The sequence below is a fragment of the Varanus komodoensis genome, unplaced genomic scaffold (assembly GCF_004798865.1).
Source record: "Varanus komodoensis strain SLA01 unplaced genomic scaffold, ASM479886v1 scaffold2, whole genome shotgun sequence".
Classification (NCBI taxonomy): domain Eukaryota; kingdom Metazoa; phylum Chordata; class Lepidosauria; order Squamata; family Varanidae; genus Varanus; species Varanus komodoensis.
The window spans coordinates 28,481,649-28,502,702 of NW_025335568.1; the positions used below are offsets into that span (position 1 = coordinate 28,481,649).

Genomic DNA, 21,054 nt, shown 5'->3' on the forward strand with positions numbered 1-21,054 from the left:
AAGCTTCAGACTGCCATTTCATAGTTTGCTGTTCATTGGAGATAGCTCAGTAAAAGGACTGTCATCAGCTACAGAATTTCTTAATAAATTGGTTTTCTGTTTGGGCTGAGAAAGCTGAATGCCTGAGCCTTTGATTGATATTTCTTTATTCTTATATTTGAATACAGTGAGCTATTACGACTCCACAAGGATGAGTACTCTTTTCTCATGATGCATTCAGAGAAAAGGACAATTCTAAACTATTGCATCTTTTATTAGCATTTTAATGACAGTTGAGCAATATCTATTACAAGTATCAATTGCATAGGAATTTCACACTTTGCAATACATTAATTTCAGTTTTCTATGCATGCCAATAGCTAGATTTTGGAAAGAAAAATGCAAGTTAGAATATTAAAAATAAAATGTTGAGGTAATCCTACCAGCGTATTTGTTGGTGAATGTAGTTTTTCAGCATCCTAGGTAAAGATAAAAGAAAGAACATTTTATACATTGAACCTTTATATAAAACTTTATTATTACAAATTTCAATGAATGGAAAAATAGTTTTCACATTAAGCATTGAGAATGTCATCATTTTTTTTAGGTTGACATGCATTCTATACTTACTGTTTTCACCATGTTTCCAAAGCCCTCTAAGGTTTGAATGAGTTGTTGAAAAACTGTATATTGTTGAGGTGCACCCTGCACCAAACTTGTGGAACAGATAGAAAGCAAGCAGCAAATTAGTACTTTTTCCATATTTGCGAAAGTTTTATTTTAAACAGATCAGAAGGAGAAGAACTGTTGTCTAAAGAGTTGGATTAATTTAGCTGCTCTCAGGTACATTGTACCTACCTATTTATTAAGACTTTCTAGAGAGATAAGAAAAACCACACATTTCGATTGGAAAGCTTTATTTCATGGATTAATGAGTAACCCATTTTTCTTTTCCACTGGCTAGATGCATATAGGTAAGAGAGTTTGTGCGTAGGAGCAAGGATTTATGAAGTGAATGAAAATGTGTCCCATTCGCATATTGGACAGGAAAAAAGTGAGAGGGTAAATTCCCATTTTCAGTATGAGTCAAAAACTGCAATATGAGACATACGTGAGTAAATTAAGATGCTGTGTATTTCTACTACTGCTCATGGAGTCTTACCTGTATTGTTCTGGCAAATCAACTTGCTCACTGATTAGTCACATTTTGCCCTAACTTCTAACTGAAAAGTTGGGGTAAATTTTGATTTGCTTTTTAAACATACTTTAAAAAGCATGGGAATAATATTTATTTTGCATTTTTTAGTGAACATCATAATAAAGCACCTTTGGTTGCAACATAGGATCAGAAGCCAATCATATGAAGACTCATTATATGGTACATACTATACAGCAGAGATGGTCAAACCGAGGCTTGGGAGCCACGTGCAGCTCTGAGTTTATTTTGCGGCCTGCTGCTTTCCACCTGCTGCTGCTGCTGCATGCAAGCACCCACTTGCAGTCCTCAGGCAGCAGGCATTTACTGTATGTGGCTCTTCCGTTGAGCAAGTCTGGCTACCCCTGCTATATAACATACTATATAGATTATGGTTTATGTATTAATTTGCAATGTGCATATTAATAGTTGTCAGAAAATAACATGAAAACCTCTTAATGTATGGATTCACAAATTGTTACCCTTTGGGTAATAACGTCCTCAAACTGGTCCACATCTAATATCCAGGCAGGCTCATAAGGAGACAAGCAGGTCTTTAAGTATCCAGGTTCTAACTTAAGCATGTAAAACCAATACTTTCAATTGACCTTTGACAGAAATTGGCAAGCAGTGTAGGTCTTTCAACAGAAATGTGATATGGTCCTGCTATCTGTTATAGTCCAGGTACCACACTTTGTATCAGTTATAGCTTTTGGACATTCTTCAAGGGAGCCTACACAGAGTGCATTGCAATAGTATGCATAAGACATAATCAAGGCACAGATAAGTTAGACCTGATTCAAGAAGAGCAGCAGATGATACAGCAAATATAATTGTACTAATCAGTCCTTCCCATCACCCAAAGATCCAAGGGCCCTGCGGGATCAAGGAGCATTCTTAACCCATCGATCTGATTATCCAGGGATGAACACTGCATTCCAGAACAGGTTGAATCACAATCTCAGAATTAGGCATTCTACTGTCTAGCACCATTCTATCTTGTCTGGGTGGTGTTGATCCAGATCATTAGTGAACCTGATCCAGATTATTACTGAAACTAGGCATTGTGCAAGAGTTTCATTCATTTATTTCCACTTCTATGCCACCCCATTACCTGAAGGTTCTCTGGACGGCTTACAAATGCTAAAACAAAATAAAAACATACTTTTGTAAGTGTCACAACATTACTTTATGTTATTTATAAAGCACAATAGAACTGTGTGTCATTGGCATACCGGTGGCATCCTACTCCAAACATCTGAAAAATCTCTCCCAGCAATTTCATGTAAGTGATTTGTGGGACAAGATAGGGCCCTGTAGGACTCGATAGGGTATTGTCCATGTAATTCCCCAGTACTACCTTAAGAACAGAAGGGACCCAACCCACTGCAAAATGGCAGCCCCTAAAGTCAGTTACACCAGCAGTTCAGAAGAATACCATAATTTGGTTGTATCAAATTTTGCTAAGATGTAGAGGTGAACTACTAATAAAGACAGTCTTTTGGCTATTGAGCTGTATAAAAGTGTAATAAATAAGCAAACTAACTAATAGAGTATTATTCCCCCCATCATCTTCCCAGCATAAGCAACCAAAGCAGCCTTAGTCCCATATCCTGGCTGAAAGACTGTTTGAAATGGGTCCAGATAATCAGCATAATCCAGATGAATCTGGTATTGCAATGTACCTTAACCAAGAAAGGTACATTTGAGACTGACTTTTCTTCTGGCTCAAGGGGAAGTTTTAGGTTATTTAAAAGGCCTGAATGAACAAAAAGGTATGTGACTAGATGTTTGCCTTTATGATTTGAATTATTAAGCACTTACACAAAGATTTGTGTTTCTGTAATTCCCAGAGTGGCTTATAGTACCTAAACAAGAATACCAACAATAAATAAGAGTAAAGCAGGTCTTAAACGTAATAACTTAGAACAGCATAGAAAAGAATATAAACACTTCATGGCCAGTAAAAAGTTCTGACACAGCTAACTGCAATTGTCTTTTCCTGCTGCTGGAATAACAGCTGAGTTGCTACCAGCTGAGACTCCCTGGGCTGGACATTAAACTGAGCATCCTGTAAAGTTAAGTACTGCATATTCCTGATCCAACATAAGCTAACATTTGTTTTTTTTCTAACATGTACCTTAAGAACATGCTGAGTCAACCGTTTGCATACTTTAAACTTAAATTCCATTGAATGGAATTCTAGAACCCTCTGACAACTCATTTCATTCCTCCCTGTTCTATTCCTTTTTACTTACTTTTCAGCTATCCTTGCTTTGTGACCCCTTAATTATAACCAGGTTTCTCCACCCACCCATTTTTAACTGAAGAAATGCTTTTCCTATAGCTTAGTCATTACTGGGTTATATATAGTTCAACCTAGTAGAAACTAACATAAAGGAGTGCTTTCAAAGAACAAAAACAAAAAAACAAAAAACAAAAAAACAAAAAACCACCTATTATGAGGCTTTTGCATATTTGATTTTTAAAACGATAAGATGGCACTAGAGTAAGTGCTCAGGAGGCTTAAGAAAAGAAAAAGTGGAAATCAATTGTTTTACAACCTTTAATGTTGTTTCTTCAGGCTAACTTTTGCAGATTATAGAAATGCAATAGGAAATGGTTCATAAATAGGTGATTCACCCTATCTCCACATGCCACTAAAAACAAAACAATAAATATGATTCACTGTAGAAAGTATAAATGAAACTAATCATCATCACGTTCTCTCCCTATTCACATCATTATAATCTGCACAGCAATTTTGAGGTTGCCATTCTAGCAACGTGGTTGCATTTTACTTGAAAATGGTCTGACAAATGCAGTGCTGCATCTGGGGACTTTTTCATTTTTTTGCTGCTTAGTTAAGTTCTCATGACATCATTCAAGGGCCAAAGTTTTGCTAAGTAAACTTTTTCCACAGAAAAAATATGTCGTAGTTTTAACTTTCTTAAAGGGAAGAACACATCCGGTAGCTAAAAGAAAAAGAATACAGCTATGTTCAGTGGCCAGTAATATATGCATGTATGTTATTTCCTATCGGTATTTTCCATTTGATAACTGGGGAAAAATCAGTTTAAATGGGAACAGCTATTAGTATAAATGTCAAGATGAATTTGAATGAAACATTTTCCCCAAAAGTAATAGTTATCTTTGGAATTGGTTATATACTGCTGATAAGTAGTCAGGGATGAAAAAGTACACCTTTGTGATTTAGCATTGTTCAGTGGAATTACCAGGGCATAATTCTGTGGATTTAGAACAACTGTCAGTAAATATACTATGAAGTAAATTAACTCCATGTACAAAATGAGATGGTAGATTAAATGTCACTTAGCATTTTGAAATAATATTTTGTCAAATTCCTAAATCATCAGCCTGATGCAGTGATCTGTGCATGTATCACTTGTGAAATAAGAACCATAATTCAGATTAAGTATTTGGGCTCTGCTTATTCACATTCCATTGCTTTCAGTAAGATGCACATTTGGAAGTGCATCAGGCTTGGGCCATGCTTAGAAATGTTAATGAAGTTCTGAGAAGCCAAACTCAGAACAATTGTGGGGGTTTCAAAAGTATGACCCAAAGGAGAGGCAGATTTTTAAAATCCTCAAACTCTTCAGCTTAGTTCAAGAGGCAGAGAAGAATCCCCCCTCCGGCCAGTCCCTGCTGTTTTTCCACATCCTCATTCTCAGAAACTCTTCCAGCTCCCCTGAAACTCATTCCACATTATTTTTAAATATTTTATTTATTTATTTATTTATTTATTTTATTAAAACATTTTTATGCCGCCCCATTCGCCGAAGCCTCGGGGCGGCTTACAACAAAAAATTTAAAATAACATTTTAAAATATATACAATAAAATACAAATATACACTATAAAACAAGCCGCCCTTGTAGGTATGATAAATGCAAGCAATGGCACATATTGGGGTGGGAGTTCCTCTCCCTCTTTCTGTGCCACCAAGTACTAGCACAACCAGATAGCAAAGACAATTCTGAGAAGTAGCACAGCCTATGGCCCAGTCTTCCCTATATCATCCCTGGGCCACTGAGTTCTCCTATCCCAGCACACTGCCCATCAATACACTGCAGTGCTGAGGAGGGGAAATTATTTATTATTTCACTTCTAGCCCACTTCATTAGCCACGTCTCCCTGGGTGGGTTACAAATTATCTTCTATTGCACTTCTGCCACTTTTCAAACCTGCATCTATTAGCAGAAGAATAGTGTGTTTCACAGCTGAGAACAGGTGGGGAATGGCTCTGAAGATGAGCTTTTTTTTTCAAATTTCCAAAAGTATCCTTTTTTTCAGCCTTCATTTTTGCCCATAGGAAAAGCTCTGGCTTGATTTGATCTTGGAACCACTTGTTCGTCTTTCTGTCACTCTGCGTTATTTGCAAAGCCCTCCTCCAGCACCATGTTTCAATCCCATCAGTTTTCCTCCTGTCAGCCAAAGAACACTGTGCTTGCATTCATTGTTCATTATAGCATAAAGCTGTCAGAGAGGCTGAAATAGTCCACCATACACCAAAATGCTGCTGCTGAAAATGCTGCCTTTTTGGTGTCTGCTTCTTGCTCTTCCTCCTCTCCCCCTCCCACCTTCTGCTGCTTTGGTGCCACTGTTTATTGCTTACAGTTAAGCCTAGTGTGAGTGGGCACCCGCAGTGACCTTGAGCCTTTCAAAGAGCCCACCATCCTGTTCCACTTATTTTGAGTAAGGTCGGTATCGCTAAAGCAGTGGAAAAGATCTAGCCGTCTTAGTAAGGACTGGTACTAGCATCTGCCATTTTAATACCTTACACTGTTCCGGCAGCTCCTATGGTGTGTCACTCACAGAATCATAGAATAATAAAGTCGGAAGAGAGCCATTAAGGCCAAACTATTTCATTATCTGGTCTCTTAGCAGGGTCACTCAAGGCAGAATGTCAAAACTGAGACACCAGACTAAGATGCGTCCTCCTCCTCAGGAATAATGCTCACATCAGCAGAAGAGAATTGCTATTTGTAATGGTATTGGGAGCAGAGAAACTCCTTAATGATAGCTACTGGACAGCAGCAGTAGCTGAAGCCAACACTATTGGAGGATCTTTCATAGACAATGGCAGCAGTGCACCAGCAAACTCTGGTCAATATTGCTCAGATTGTACTTTACCAGGTCATATACCCGTTTTGGAAGAAGACTGAACCAAAGTAGAAATAGAGCATTTCTACTTTTTCTTTGTCATCTTTTATCATTTTGCCATCCTCATTGAGTAGTTGAACCACCATTTCTTTCTTCTTTTACTATGCATGTAATATGTAGAGGGCCTTTTTGTTGCTTTTAGCATCCTTCACTAACCTCAGTACATTCTTAGCATTCTGAGTCTTCTTGGTGACTCAAGTGACCCTACATCAGAGGAAGGTCCTAGAGGCATTGCAGAGGGATTAAAATGGCAGGCATTCATCCACCTCAAGGTAAGGGGAACAATCATCACTGCCACCTAGTGGGGGACATTTTCTTTGGCTTCCCCTGCTTTGCCAGCATCTCAGTTGCCTGGTGAACACACATAGGATTGCGTTTTTCTTCCCATGAAATTTTATGCTTGGCTATTCAGAAATAAGCTCCATTGGGTTCAGTGAATCTTAAGCCTGGATGAATGCATATGATCGTACTCCTAGGTTTTTACAAAAGTGTTTTTCTAAAAAAATGCTGTTTCATTATAAAATGTATCAAGTTCCCTTATATGCCAGCCTTCAAGAGCAATGTATTTATTTATTTATTAAAACATTTTTATGCCGCCCCATTCGCCGAAGCCTCGGGGCGGCTTAATACATTTTATGCTCAGTTCGTGGTATAGCCAATTTATTTTGTTTAGGATTCATAATATTCTGTAAGCCGTGCAGAGACGACAGTGATGGATGGCCTATAGATCTCCTAAATAATAAATAAATAAAGCTTTTCCCTATACATTGATCTATATTTTAAAAGTTTTCATTAGCTAACTTTTACTATACATTTACATGTTGCGCTTTCTGATCTCTGTGAACTACACTTTCAGATGTCAAGATATACTAACTGTTCAAATGAGAGGCAACACTAGTCCATTTAATGGATTAAATACAGTTATTTCCTCTGGGACTTAATAAATGTTTTCATATGGTTACTAGGAAGAATTTAAAAATGAGAATACAGGTCTGCTGTGCCAATGCTTGTAGGAAGTCATAGTATTACTTAAGCCTGTTGTGTTGTCATAGTGTAAAACGCAATTTGTAAGTCAAAATCTAACGTTAGACAATGTACCTCCTTGTTTCCCAGCAGCAGTAAGTGTAAAAACAGTTGTAAACACACCAAAGAGTAAAAAAGACACAACCAAGCTAGATTTGCCCAATCATAGACAGCCAATAAAATACAAAGAAATAGAAAAATTGATGACAATGGTTTAAGTACAGTAAGGCTTCAAAATGTTATGAGAACTAGAGCAAAGGAATCTGAGTAAATTAAAATGCATGTAGGTAGAATGTTTCTTTAACACTATACAGTAAATTAAAAATGAGGACACAATATCTCATCGGAGAAATCTGGGGGTTTGTTTTTGCACATGAATAAGAACTTAAGATCATGAAACAGTGTTCACGGAGGGAGCCAAAAGCATACAGATAAAGTAACTGTCAAGCCTGGTGAATCTTTGGGAGTTTCACTATGAATAATAAAATGGAACTTCAAGAAAATCACAGTTGTTCTCCATTGTTACCGTAAACTTAAACAATGTAGGTGGCAATTATGTTTCTAAAGCATTCCTTTAATCTTATACAATCAGTCCCCAAAAGCCCCAGGCTGCTAGAAATCCCCTCCCCCTTCTATTGGCAGACTGCTCATCTTACTGTATGCCTACTTCATGTTGCCATATGAAGTTTTTTAATGCATTTTTCCTTCACATTTCTATTATCAGATTTCCTGCTTGCCCCCAGTTGCAATTATCTCTGCCATCCTTGATCCTTCTGTAGTGGTGACTAATGCAGAAAGTAAAAGTGTCTCTTTAGACTTCTTTCACTGGATGCCCTCCAAGTGTTTATGCCTTTAACTCATATCAGCCATAGCAAACATAGTTAATGGTCAGAAAAGGTGTGAATTGTAACCCAAAACTTCTGGGAGGCACCAAGCTGGTGAAGGCTGTTGTACTACCTAAACATCCTCCAACCTGTTGACTTATTTGGGACTTTGACAAACTGCTGTGGGCACCACTACAAAATGGTTCCCAAGGTATATGTGTCTAGTCAAAAGAGGTGTGGAGAGGATGAAATAGTGAGACTAGAGGCTGGGAAGATGGAAGAAATAGCAAAGCAGAGGGGTGATACAGGATGGGCTGGAGTGAACCTGGAAACGGGGGCAAGATAGTATGGTAAATAGTATGGTTTAACTCCTATGGACAGGAATCAAGAAAAGCAAAACAATAAAGGGATCAATAGAAAGAGCAAGACTAGGGGAGAGGGAGGATGTGGTCATGTGCTGAGGTACTGAGGCTGCTCCCTAAGAAGTCCTCCCTGGATGCAGAACATCCTAACTTCAGGCTGATGGCAAATGTTCCCTTCTTGGGTAAGGTTATTGAGCCAGTAGTGACCAAGCAGCTCCAGGCTGATTGAAATGAATCCAGATAATCAGTCTTATCCAATCAGGGTTCAGGCCTGGTTTTGGCACAGAAACAGCTTTGGTTGTTTTTTTGTGTTTACCTGTGTCATGAGAAAGTCAAAGGGAGTGAGCCCATTGATACTCCTGGACTCTCAACAGCTTTTGATACCATTCACCATGGTATCCTTCTGGAGCAATTGTCTTGGTTGAGAATGGGAGGTACTGCACTGCCCTGGTTCTGCTCCTATTTCGATGGCTGGCTGCAGAGGGTGGTACTTGGGGAATATTGCTTGGCCCCATGGATACTTCACTCTGAGGCTCCTCAGGGGTTGGTCTCTATGCTATTTAACATCTACAGGGAATCACTGGGTGGATTTATCTGGAGTTTAAGTTATGCAGCTTTCTCGTTCTCCTTTACATCCTCATCAGGTGAAGCTGTGGATGTGCTAAACAGTTTCTTGCTGCAATAGTAGACTGGATGAGGGCTAATAACATGAAGCTCAATCTCAGCAAGAATAAAATGCTTTCGGTAGGTGGTCCCTCTGACTGGAAGGTTTGTTTTTATCCTGTTCTGGATGGAGTTGCACTCCTCCTAAAGGAGCAGGTTCATAGGTTGGGGGATGCTCCTTGCTCTGTCACTTGAGGCTCAGGTGGACTTAGTGGCACAGAGGGCCCTCTGTCAGCTTTGCCTGTATCTGGATAGGAGTAGTACCATTTTATCTACATTTTGATAATCTCCAAGTTAGATTACTGCAATCTTCTCTATGTGGGGCTGCCCTTGCAGAATGTTTGAAAACTGCAGCTTGTGCAAAAGGTGGCAGCCAAATTAATAACTGGAACGAAGGTCCAAACAAAACACCACTTCTGGCTCACTTGCATTGACTACCTAGCACAATTCTGCATGCTAGTTTTACCCTATAAAGCCCTACACAGCTTGGGACTTCAATACATAATGGAACACTTCTCCCAACCTAATCTTCCCAGACCCTATGATCTTCACCTGGAACCTTCCTCTGACTGCCACCTCCAAGGGAGGACCAGAAAGAAGCAATGAAGCAACAAGGAAGGGGGCCTTTTCAGTGGTGGAATGGTCTCCCTACCGAAGACCACCTGACACGGTCATCTTTTCAGCCTGTTCCCAGGCTTTTAATGGCATATGATGGGTTGTGTCTCCTACTTTAATTAGGTCTGTTTTAAACTGCAATTGTTTTAGAGGTTAAGCTATTTTATATTTTTGACTATTGGACTCGAGCTTTTTTGAATTTGCACATTGGAATTTCATGCTGTATTTTAATGTTCTATTTTTATTGTATCTTTTGTATTTGAATGTTGATAACCACCCAAGACAGCTTCTGCTATTGGGTGCTATAGAAATGAAATTTTAAAAAGCCATTGTGGGTAGTTGATGAAATTAACAGTTTATAAAATTATATAAACACCTGTCTCCCATCTTCAAAAAATAATTTTCTACATTAAAGAGAATTCCAAAATACAACACGATGCTGCTTTATTGAAAATTGTGCAACGTTAAAATCATCATATAGGATGTATTTAGGGTTCATTATTATATAAAAAAAAATCAAGTGAAACTAGTATGTATCTCTAGCAGTCTAACTTCTGAAGTTCCCTTCAATTACAATAGGCATCAGGTTCTATCCTCAGAAAAGGAACTAAATAAAGCATTCATATACTGACATTTTTAGTGAGATGTAGGGATTTTTGTGCAGTTCAATGTGACAAAGTCCTTGCCTTCAGTTTTTTAGGATGCCTCGTCCTAAAACATCACAAATTCAGTCACCTGGATTATTCCTTGTGACTGTGCCACACAAACAGTAGTCACAAGGAAATGATTGCTTTGGCATATAGGCCTTTGTACCACTGACAAACACCACAGATACAAAAGAAAAACAGACTTTATGTATACCAAAAAGCTGTCCAGAAACCAATTTTGAGCCTTTCATTTAAAAAATAATCCCTCCCATGTCACTTGAACCTGTTGTCCTCTTCCAGTGTCATAAAACAGCAAGAAATGGTGAAATATTTAAGTCTTTGCTGGTTACATTTAAAGGTATCGCCATTAATACAGACTGGTCTTTTTCATAATTCTTAAAAATTCTTGCTCATTTATTTCTCCATCTCCATCACGATCAGCTTCATCTATCATTTCCTATAGAAAGAAAGGAACTAAAGATTTAACACCATTCTTGAAACATCCAATATGTTAACAATTCTAACAGATAAACTTGAAATGCTTGATAAAAAGGTGACCCATTTAAGATTAGTAAACTCGCTTTTTCAGTGGAGTGCCTATCCTGATGCAGCCAAAATAGCACCTTCTACAGATAAAGAGGAGCTATTTGTTTTACAGAAATGCAAAAACTCCGTAGAAATACACAACACAGAGGAAGAGACCCCCAGTACATCTCACTGTATGCTTATAGGTCATGGAAAGTTGTGCACTGTTTGTGAGGGAAACAGAAAAATGGGGTGGGAGGAATAAATTACTACACTGAAAAGGGGCACCCCATGCTACAACACATTGTTAAAGGTCCTATGTAATTTCTATTAGTGTATTTTGATTATCTGGGAGGAGCATTACTGAAGAACACGTATTTTCTTAAATGGTTTTCTGATGAGGATGTTCTGCTGTAGCCATCTACCTTCAGGGGTTAGGCAGGTGGCTACTGGATGTCCTTTTCTGTAGTGACAGCCCAGTAATGAGCCTCTGAAGACATGTTCACCTGGAACTATTGTCATCATTTATTTTAGGGCCAAGCAACTCCATCCTGTTTACAAGGTAGCAATATTTCAGATCTTTTTTGTGGCTTTAATCTACATCTTTATTGGATTGATTTATGTTTCAATGCTTTGCTTTTCCCTTGTTTTGTTTATTTCTGCTTTGTTAGCTATCTTTACAATTCAAGTCAACGGAAAGAAAAACCAACATTAACCGCTTAGTATTCAAAGCGGTATACAGTAAGAAATAAAGGAACTCGGCATTAAACAGAAAAAACATTCATAGCAAAACTAGCCCGCTGAACTAAAGTAAAAACAGAACAGATTACATTTATTAGATGGCCAAGAATTATGACTCTCAGGGACAAGCGCACTCTACAATCTCTGGACAATTAATATAAAGATGCTGCTTCTCACTGCAACAATTCTAATGTTGCGTGAAGCTGGAATTTAATGCCAGAACAATAACGCTCTTTACTGCCACTTCAGTGAGTAACTTCCTGAAACAGAGGTGGCCTATCCAATACCAGACAAGCAGTCTAAAGAGAAGGGTTGCACCCATTCTAGGCTGTGTCTATTATAAATGGCTTAGGTCTGGTGATACTGAGTGAAAACATAAATGGGGAGAGGCAGGATGAATTCACATTTTTATCAGATTCTGGAACATAAATCAGAGACTATTTATAGTTTTCCATACTTTTTTTTCCAGAAACAGTTAGTTGCAGGATGAGCTTAGAGAGTGAGGGTCACAATCTCCCTCTAATTTCATTCTTAAACACTGACAACCAGGATGTTCATATGGATCATAAACTCTTTTACTTAAAATATGAAATTAGAATCTTATATAAAAGATAGATTGCCAAGTTAGAGTATAACTTCTTTGTTGTTATACTCAGAAAAATGGTTTAGACAAAGGGTACTTGGTCAACTGTGGGGTTCTCCTGTCCCACAAAATATTTTAATCTTGTACCAAGAAATGGTTGTATCTTTTCAAACGCACTTAACTTATCCCTATGGAACAGCATGCCTCTCTTTGTACATCCAAATCTTGGTTTGACCAATAATGTATGGATATGAAGAAATTTTAATAGTTGATATACATTAATACATTGATAATAGTTGATAAATAAATACAGGAAACTGAGTTTGCCTCCTGAGCAGTCAATCTTGACGTAGCATTAAAACCTAATAAAGGAATAAAGGAGAAAAGAAATAGGGAATAGACAGAAGGTTGGTAGAATTTAATTGCTGCTTTGAGGGCACATAACACAGCTGTCTTCTCCAGTGGCTGGCAAAGTAAACTAAATAAAATGGATTCTCATAGCACTGTCAAGACCTGGGAACCATAATTAAGTGATCTGTTTGCAAGAAGAGCAACTGGAGCATCATTTTCTTCTCTAAACTTAAACTAGACACCTAGGAATGATAATATTCTGCCCAAGTTGCATAAGGCCAACATGGAGTAGCGGGCCCCATTCCTAGTGGTTTTAGTATCAGTGCCTTACACCAGAGGACTGCAGCCTTGCCTCCATTATCCAGATAAACAAAAAGGGACTAGAGTGGATGCTGCAAATTATAAGGCCAGTCAGTTCACTGAGTAAGGTTAGTAAGTTGTTTGCTAGTCACCCAATTAAGAAACTCACAAGTGAATAGAGAAGAACAATCTCTTGGAAGAACAGGCAGGCTTTAGGCAAGGGTGCTTTCCAGTCGAGCAGGGACTGTATTACAAGATTTAGTTGCGGGGAGGGGGGGAATTTACCCAGCTTTTATTGCCTCCAAGTTTGCTTTCAGTTCAGTCCTAGTACAAAATATGGCAGCTAGGTTGATCTCTGGAACATCATGGAGATACTACATATCACTACTACATATTGGCTGCCAATGTTTCTAGATACAGTGCAAGGGTGTTGATAACCTTTAAAACCCTTCATAGCTAGGATCCAAAATACCTTCAGGAGCACCTTTGTCCATCTATGGAATGCGCTCCTCAGAGAGGTCTGCCTGGAGCCGTCGTTATTTGTTTTTCGGCGCCAGGCAAAGTCCTTTTTATTTAAGTGTTATTATAATTGTTAATATTATTTATTTTATTCTTTGGCCAGGTTGACTCAAATTATATTGTTTTTATATTGTGATTATTTATTTATTGTGAGCCGCCCCGAGGCTTTGGTGAATGGGGCAGCATAGCAGCTTACTAAATAAATAAATAAATAAATAAATAAATAAATAAAGCGCCTCACCTGCCAAGGTCTTCTGGAGATAATCTTCTGAAGTTTGCTTTCGACTTTCTCTGTGGGTGCCCCTAAACTGTGGAATGGTCTGCCAGCAGAGATGTGTCTGATATCCCAGTTAGCTACCTTCAAGAGGGAGATAAAGATGCATCTCTTCTGACAGGCCTTCCAGATTAGTCCCAAATTGGTTTTATTGTTTGTTTTTAGTCAAATTTTAATTATTGTTGGTTTTAATTTCCTGTAAACTGTCCAGAACTTATGGGAATGAAGTGGTATATATAAAGTAAAATTAACAAATATGTTATGGCAAAAATTGAGGCTACTAACATTGATAGGCTATGAATAAGAAGTAACAATTACCTATGTAATAAAATCTGGTTGCAGGCCACTTGACCATACCAACGCAATTCATATTGGCATTAATTAGGAATATGTTCTTGCTTATAACATCTGTATCAATTTGCAGTTCAAAAGACTTACTGAGATACATTCCCATTCTCTCAAGTTTGCATATAGATATTTTCCTATCTTATTATTTGCAGATGCCGAGTACTCTTCTCCCTGACATGCATTGCCCTAAGCCAGTTATTAAAAGCTTTGGACACTTACTATAAACTGAAAAGCTGATGATTAAACTAAAGCTTTAGTTCTGGTATAGTTAGTTATGATCAAAAATCTCTATTTTTGATCATTACTAAACTAAACTACCAACAAATAGACTTTGTTGGTAGATAAATGGATAAATTTTGGGGAGTTTTTCAGTCACTGAGCCCTTGGATAGGCCAAAATTTTAATACTATTGCAAACACACAGAAAAGCAATAAAGCACTAATCTCTCTCTCTTCCTGTGCCAAAGGAAGACAGCACATACTATCAGCATTGTGTTTTTTCTGCTGTTGTACTATCACGACTGTTTTACAGTGTGCATTTTATATTTTGGCTGCCAGATAATCTATTCAAGCAAAATTCCTTAGAAATATCCTTGGCCTTCTGAGTCGTGTGCCTAATGTGCCCTTGTATTTAAAGACAAACTTCAGTCAAACATCAGTCAAATACTAGGCCTGAGTGTATCAATTAAATTTCTATTTTAAAATGTTATTTGACCCCAAGGTTTGGCCCTTTTACCATAGATTATATTTTTCAGTAAAAGGGCTGTGGCAAAGAAATTGGGCAACTTCAGTTTTCCCCCAAATGCTATCCTGGCCCTGGGCCATACAGAAGCTAAAGAAAATGTATGCCAGTGCATTAGGGATACTGAGCTACAAAACCATATAAGAGTAACTACATTAGAGCCAAAATTTACCAAGGGGGTAAGCTTCTTTACCTGCAACTTACCCAAGTACTTTAATTATCCCAAAATAGTTAAGAACATTCATATTGGCAACATTTAATGTCTTCTGCATTCTTGGAGGAAGATATAATAGCATGTCATACTTTGAGCACCTATGCTTTTGTGAAGTTGGAATGGTAAAGACCATGGGCCATGATCTCTAGTACTGATCTTTCTTTTGTGAGTTCCAGCACATTTCCATTGTTCCTGTTTTGCAAGGAATACCTGGGGGATCTGACATGTTCTATACAGACTGTCTTTTGGCCAACTGCCAGATTGTGTGCTGTTGCAATTGCCTGTCAGCATGGAAAGACATCAATTTCTGAATAATACTCTAAATTGTAAAATTATACACTATTGAGTGGGATAAGTATACCCTTTTTATTTAGCTGTACTTAAAATTAGCTGTCACTACCTAAAACCATCCCAAAGAAAAAGAAATGCAAGAAAGAAAAATGGCTGTCTGAGGAAGCTTTACAAATAGCTGAGGAAAGAAGGGAAGCAAAAGGCAAGGGAGAAAGATACAAACAACTGAATGCAGAATTTCAGAGAATAGCTAGATAAGAATGCCTTCTTAAATGAACAGTGCAAAGAAACAGAAAACAATAGAATAGGGAGGACCAGATATCTCTTCAAGAAAATTGGAGATATGAAGGGAATGTTTCATGCAAAGATGGGCATGATAAAGGACCAAAATTGCAGGGACCTAACAGAGGCAGAAGAGATTAAGAAGAGGTGGCAAGATTACACAGAAGAACTATACAAGAAAGAGCTTAACGTCCCTGATAACCACAATGGGGTGGTCACTGACCTCGAGCCAGATATCCTGGAATGTGAAGTCAAGTGGGCCTTAGCAAGTCTGAGCAACAACAAAGCTAGTGGAGGCGACAGTATTCCAGCTGAGCTATTCAAAATCTTAAAAGATGATGCAGTAAAATTGGTACACTCAATATGCCAGCAAGTTTGGAAAATTCAACAGTGGCCACAGGATTGGAAAAGGTCAGTTTACATTCCGATCCCAAAGAAGGGCAATGCCAAAGAATGTTCAAACTACCGCACCATTGCACTCATTTCACATGCTAGCAAAGTTATGTTCAAAATCCTACAACCTAGGCTCCAGCAATATGTGGACCGAGAACTACCAGAAGTACAGGCAGGATTTCGAAGAGGGAGAGGAACTAGAGATCAAATTGCCAACATACGCTGGATCATGGAGAAAGCTAGGGAGTTCCAGAAAAACATCTACTTTTGCTTCATTGACTATGCTAAAGCCTTCGATTGTGTGGATCACAACAAATTGTGGCAAGTTCTTAAAAAGATGGGAGTACCAGACCATCTTATTTGTCTCTTGAGAAACCTGTATGTGGGTCAAGAAGCAACAGTGAGAACTGGACACGGAACCACTGATTGGTTCAGTATCGAGAAAGGAGTTCGGCAAGGCTGTATACTGTCGCCCTGCCTATTTAACTTATATGCAGAGCACATCATGAGAAAGGCGGGGCTAGAGGAATCACCAGCTGGAATTAAGATTGCTGGGAGAAATATCAACAACCTCAGATATGCAGATGATACCACTCTCATGGCAGAAAGTGCAGAGGAACTAAAGAGCCTCTTGATGCGGGTGAAGGAGGAGAGTGCAAAAGTTGGCTTGAAACTCAACATTAAGAAAACTAAGATCATGGCATCTGGTCCTCTCACTTCCTGGCAAATAGATGGGGAAGAAATGGAGGTAGTGACAGATTTTATTTTCCTGGGCTCCAAGGTCACTGCAGATGGGGACTGCAGCCAAGAAATTAAAAGACGCTTGCTCCTTGGGAGGAAAGCTATGGCAAATCTAGACAGCATACTAAAAAGCAGAGACATCACCCTGCCAACAAAAGTGTGTATAGTCAAGGCTATGGTTTTCCCAGTTGCAATGTATAGCTGTGAAAGCTGGACCATAAGGAAGGCTGAGCGCCGAAGGATTGAGGCCTTTGAATTGTGGTGCTGGAGGAGACTCCTGCGAGTCCCTTGGACCGCAAGGCGATCAAACCAGTCAGTCCTAGAGGAGATCAACCCTGACTGCTCTTTAGAAGGCCAGATAGTGAAGATGAAACTCAAATACTTTGGCCATCTAATGAGAAGGAAGGACTTCCTGGAGAAGAGCCTAATGCTGGGAACAATAGATGGCAAAAGAAAGGTATGGCAGAGAATGAGGTGGCTAGATGGAGTCACTGAAGCAGTTGGTGTAAGCTTGAGTGGGCTCCGGCAGATGGTGGAAGAAGGGAAGGCCTGGAGGAATGTTGTCCATGGGGTTGCGATGGGTCAGACACGACTTTGCAACTAACAACAACCTATATATTACCATGTTTATAGTGCTGTTTTATTTACTGGTCTTGTGAATATTGTGTTCACATTGCTAGTTTATTTTTCTGGTCATATAACAAAATAATTAACAAATGAGAGTGAGTGAGTGAAAAAAAAAAGAATTTTCACTAAGCATGTATAGAATGTGCCCTTAATAAATCAAAAAATTAACCTGCAGTTCTTCATCAGTTAGATTTTCTCCAAGTTCTTTAGAGACTCTCTTCAGATTTTTAAAAGAAATCTTGCCTGTACCATCATCATCAAACAAGCGGAAGGCCTTCATGATTTCTTCTTTGCTATCTTTTTCACTCTTGCAAAAAGAGGGGGGAAAGGCAAAATGAAGCAAGCTCCAATTCACATTTCCAACTATACAAAAGCAAATCATATGCTACCACATTTTACCATTTTTTTGGTCATCATAGTCAAAAAGTCTTCAAAGTCTATGGTGCTACTTCCTTCTTTTCCAATATCTGCTATCATTGTTCTAATTTCTTCCTTCTTTGGTTCAAACCCAAGAGCACGCATTGCAACCTGCAATAAACATGCAGAGTACCACTTTTATACATGCAATATTACACATGGAAATCCAAAGAAGAATCACAACCTGGAAAGTTTTGTGACCAAGAAAGTAAAAATATTTTGCATTCTCACAGTGTCGAGCAATTTATATACCTCAATTGATAATACCAATTAAATGTATTTCAATCACAGGTTGTAACACAACAAACTCTGGAGAAGTCAAAAGGCAGTGAAGATTTCTGCAAGGTACTATAATGAGACTATTTGAAGTGTACTGCATGTTCATACAGGAAAATAAAGGCAGTCCAGGATCAGGAGGATGACTTGCTTTTTAAGAGGCAAGCATGAAATCATCCCAAATCATCTCGTAAAATATGCAAGTTAAAGAACGTAGATTTAAGCTATAAAATTCATTCTACAGTTCACATAAAGAAAATTGCTACATCATTTTCATAATGCCAAAAATACGTTCATATGAATTCCTTGCAGTTTCTAGTATTGCAGCTGCTTTGACAGCAGCAGGAATGGGATTCTTCAAAAGGAATCTAGGCAACAGCTTTAACTTTATTTTTGCATTTCAGATAGCAAGCCAGTTCTGATGGTGCCCATTAGGTAATATTTTGGATTTGCAAGGGAAGAGTGAAAGAACCAAAAGAAAACTCAAACCAGATTAAGGGAGTTAAGACTCAGCTCAAGACAGATCACTGTGTTCCTTACTGTGCCCTGCCAACAAGAACCAGGCAGAGCAGCAGGATGATGGATATGATTTTGACTCCATTTTTTGGTTTAAAAAAAAAAAAAAATCAGATCGGTCTCTAAAACCTGCCTTACTCATTTGCTTGTAGTGGGTAAGGACAAGATCATGGGATCCTGACCTCTCCCCTCCTCAAAACTTTTTGACCTCTACAAGGCCACTTGGGTTCATTCTTAAGAGCTTGGAAAGACTCCAAACAGCTGTTGCAGTTCTTTCCACAGAGGGAATGTCAGATTCCAACTCCTAAGGTCATAGCTGTAATCCCCAAGCTGTTTCCCCAGGGGCCCATACAATTGTTCTGCCTTTCACTTTAAATAAATACCTACATACCTTCAATTCCTTAACATCAATGCTGCCAGATCCATCAGTATCAAACAAATCGAAAGCTTCCCTGATTTCCTGCTTTTGCTCTTCAGACAATTCCTGTTTCAATCCACTTCTCCTTCGCTGGGAAGCCCCCATGCCTGGTCTTTTATAAACAGATGCCTTCCATTGTACAAGTGAAAAATAAGAAATGTTATTTTTGTCATGGATTACAGAAATGTTTTTATGTGTATTTGATTTGCCAAATTGAGTAAGAAGCAAAGTTGTGAAGGAGGGTTTCACTGACTGCTATTTAGCAACATTCAAGGTGTTGATACAGGGTAGTTACTGTTAATGGTGAAAGCAGAGAGGAGGCAATAACTCAATGCTTGGCTCTGAGGGATCCTAACTGAAAGGCATACATGGTGGAAAGAGCTGGTAGCATGGCAATTTCCAGAGACACCTCCCACAATTACTGACTCAGTCAGGCAGTGAGAGGTATTTGGGCAGAGCCACCATTGAGGAGTGGTGTTAGCTCCTTTTCTGGCCAACACAGCTTTTCAGAGGTTGGTTTTCCTGCATAACAGTGTGGGAAAAAGAAGGACTAGGCAGGCATAGAAAGGGGCAGGGGAGGACTTGTACATACAGGCTGTGGGGAGGAGGGAAACAGATGTAGCGGCGGGCAGTGAGAGGGAGGCAGTTACAGTTTTGTTTTTTTTGCCAAAGTGGATCTTGCTTACATAGGCCTCACAAAGTACATAAAGATTACAGAACTTATTATTTATGTGACATGTCTTCTGAGTCATCAGCACACATATACATCAATCCACAATATTTCCTAGTCAAAACAGAAAATCTACCACTCAGTTTCTTCCTATAAACTCTGAACGGTGTGTCACCATTTGGATATTCTATCCCACATGGAAACAAGCAGTCTAACTTTCTCTCTTCCATACACTGAGCCAGAGTGGGGGAGATTCTGTTGTCCAAATGTTTGCTGGATCAGATGGCAGTCCAACTCAACTGAATGGGGCTTGCTCCCAAATAAGCATGCTTAGAATTGTAGGCGTGCAGACTGTTTTCTCTGCATGCATGCATGATTTCTCTACAACTTAATAGGGTGCCTGAATAAATATGGACAGAAATGTAGCCTTAACCCATCCGAATTTAAGAGTGGTGCCTCTTGAAATAATGCCCATATAAACCTCCATAACCCCCTATGAAAAAGCTGCTTCCCAACTTAGGGAGAAGTCGGGGCTCAAATATGAATTACAACGGTCTAAAGAGTGCAATCGTATGCAGGCTTCGGCAAGAAAAGTTCGACATCCAACATTCCCTAGTCATTATGGTTGACCGGTGGACGCTGGGAAGTGGACGACTTTTTTCGAAAAAGGTACATACGGCTGTATCCTAAGCGTATTAATTAAACAAACAGCTCTGTGTATACAACGTGACTTCATTCCTAATATACATGTTTTAAGGTCGAGCCGCACAACTACTTTATGCGCCCCAATCACGGCAACAAGAAAAAATTTTAACGCGGGGAAAGATACATTAGATTCAGTGCAAAGTGAACTCATAATACCAGTTAGTACAAGATACTCTGGTTTCTCTTCAGAAAGTATGAATCTTCTGTCCTTTTGCAAAATTTGCTCTAAATCCACTGCTAAGGATGGATTTGAGCGCGCTTTGTTGGACTATGGATCAATAATCGCTGAAACGAAACAGAGCAGATTATTTCAATGAACCTGGGCTGGGAGGAGCGGCTTGAATTACAGATACGGATCTACCAGATCTGATCTTCATAGCCCAGACCTCAGTCAAGAACAGATGCCGTTTTAACCTCATAAAGAGCAAGCGACGGAAACACACTAACGCACTCACCATTATGTAAATATTGCCCCTTGGCTCGCTTAACACGAACCGACCCTCGCAATACCAAACCTGGAGCACCTGTATTCACCGAGTATGTTCCGCCCTTTAAAGCCCAGAATGCCCAATGGCAGAAGGGATGCCGCGTGGCCCCGCCTTCTTTTCAAGCCAAGACCAATCGCGCA

General features: G+C 39.0%; 1 protein-coding gene and 1 long non-coding RNA gene across 3 annotated transcripts; one reads left to right on the forward strand and one right to left on the reverse strand.

Annotated features, from left to right (window-relative positions):
• The first annotated feature begins 7,122 nt into the window (after positions 1 to 7,122).
• On the forward strand, positions 7,123 to 10,279 carry LOC123022927. Its single transcript, XR_006414608.1, has 2 exons — positions 7,123 to 9,313; positions 9,769 to 10,279. It is a non-coding gene; the product is annotated as an uncharacterized LOC123022927 (long non-coding RNA).
• On the reverse strand, positions 10,275 to 20,991 carry LOC123022924 (caltractin). 2 transcript variants are annotated; one of them, XM_044429069.1, is made up of 6 exons: positions 20,882 to 20,991; positions 19,025 to 19,180; positions 17,824 to 17,952; positions 17,594 to 17,731; positions 13,755 to 13,871; positions 10,275 to 10,951 (listed from the first exon to the last, which is right to left on the reverse strand). In XM_044429069.1, the coding sequence occupies exons 1-6, from the start codon at positions 20,882 to 20,884 to the stop codon at positions 10,862 to 10,864; spliced, it is 633 nt and encodes a 210-aa protein (XP_044285004.1). In that variant the 5' UTR covers positions 20,885 to 20,991; the 3' UTR covers positions 10,275 to 10,861. The 2 variants fall into 2 exon arrangements, with proteins under 2 accessions (XP_044285004.1, XP_044285005.1); XM_044429070.1 differs by lacking the exon at positions 13,755 to 13,871.
• Between the last annotated feature and the right edge of the window lie 63 nt (positions 20,992 to 21,054).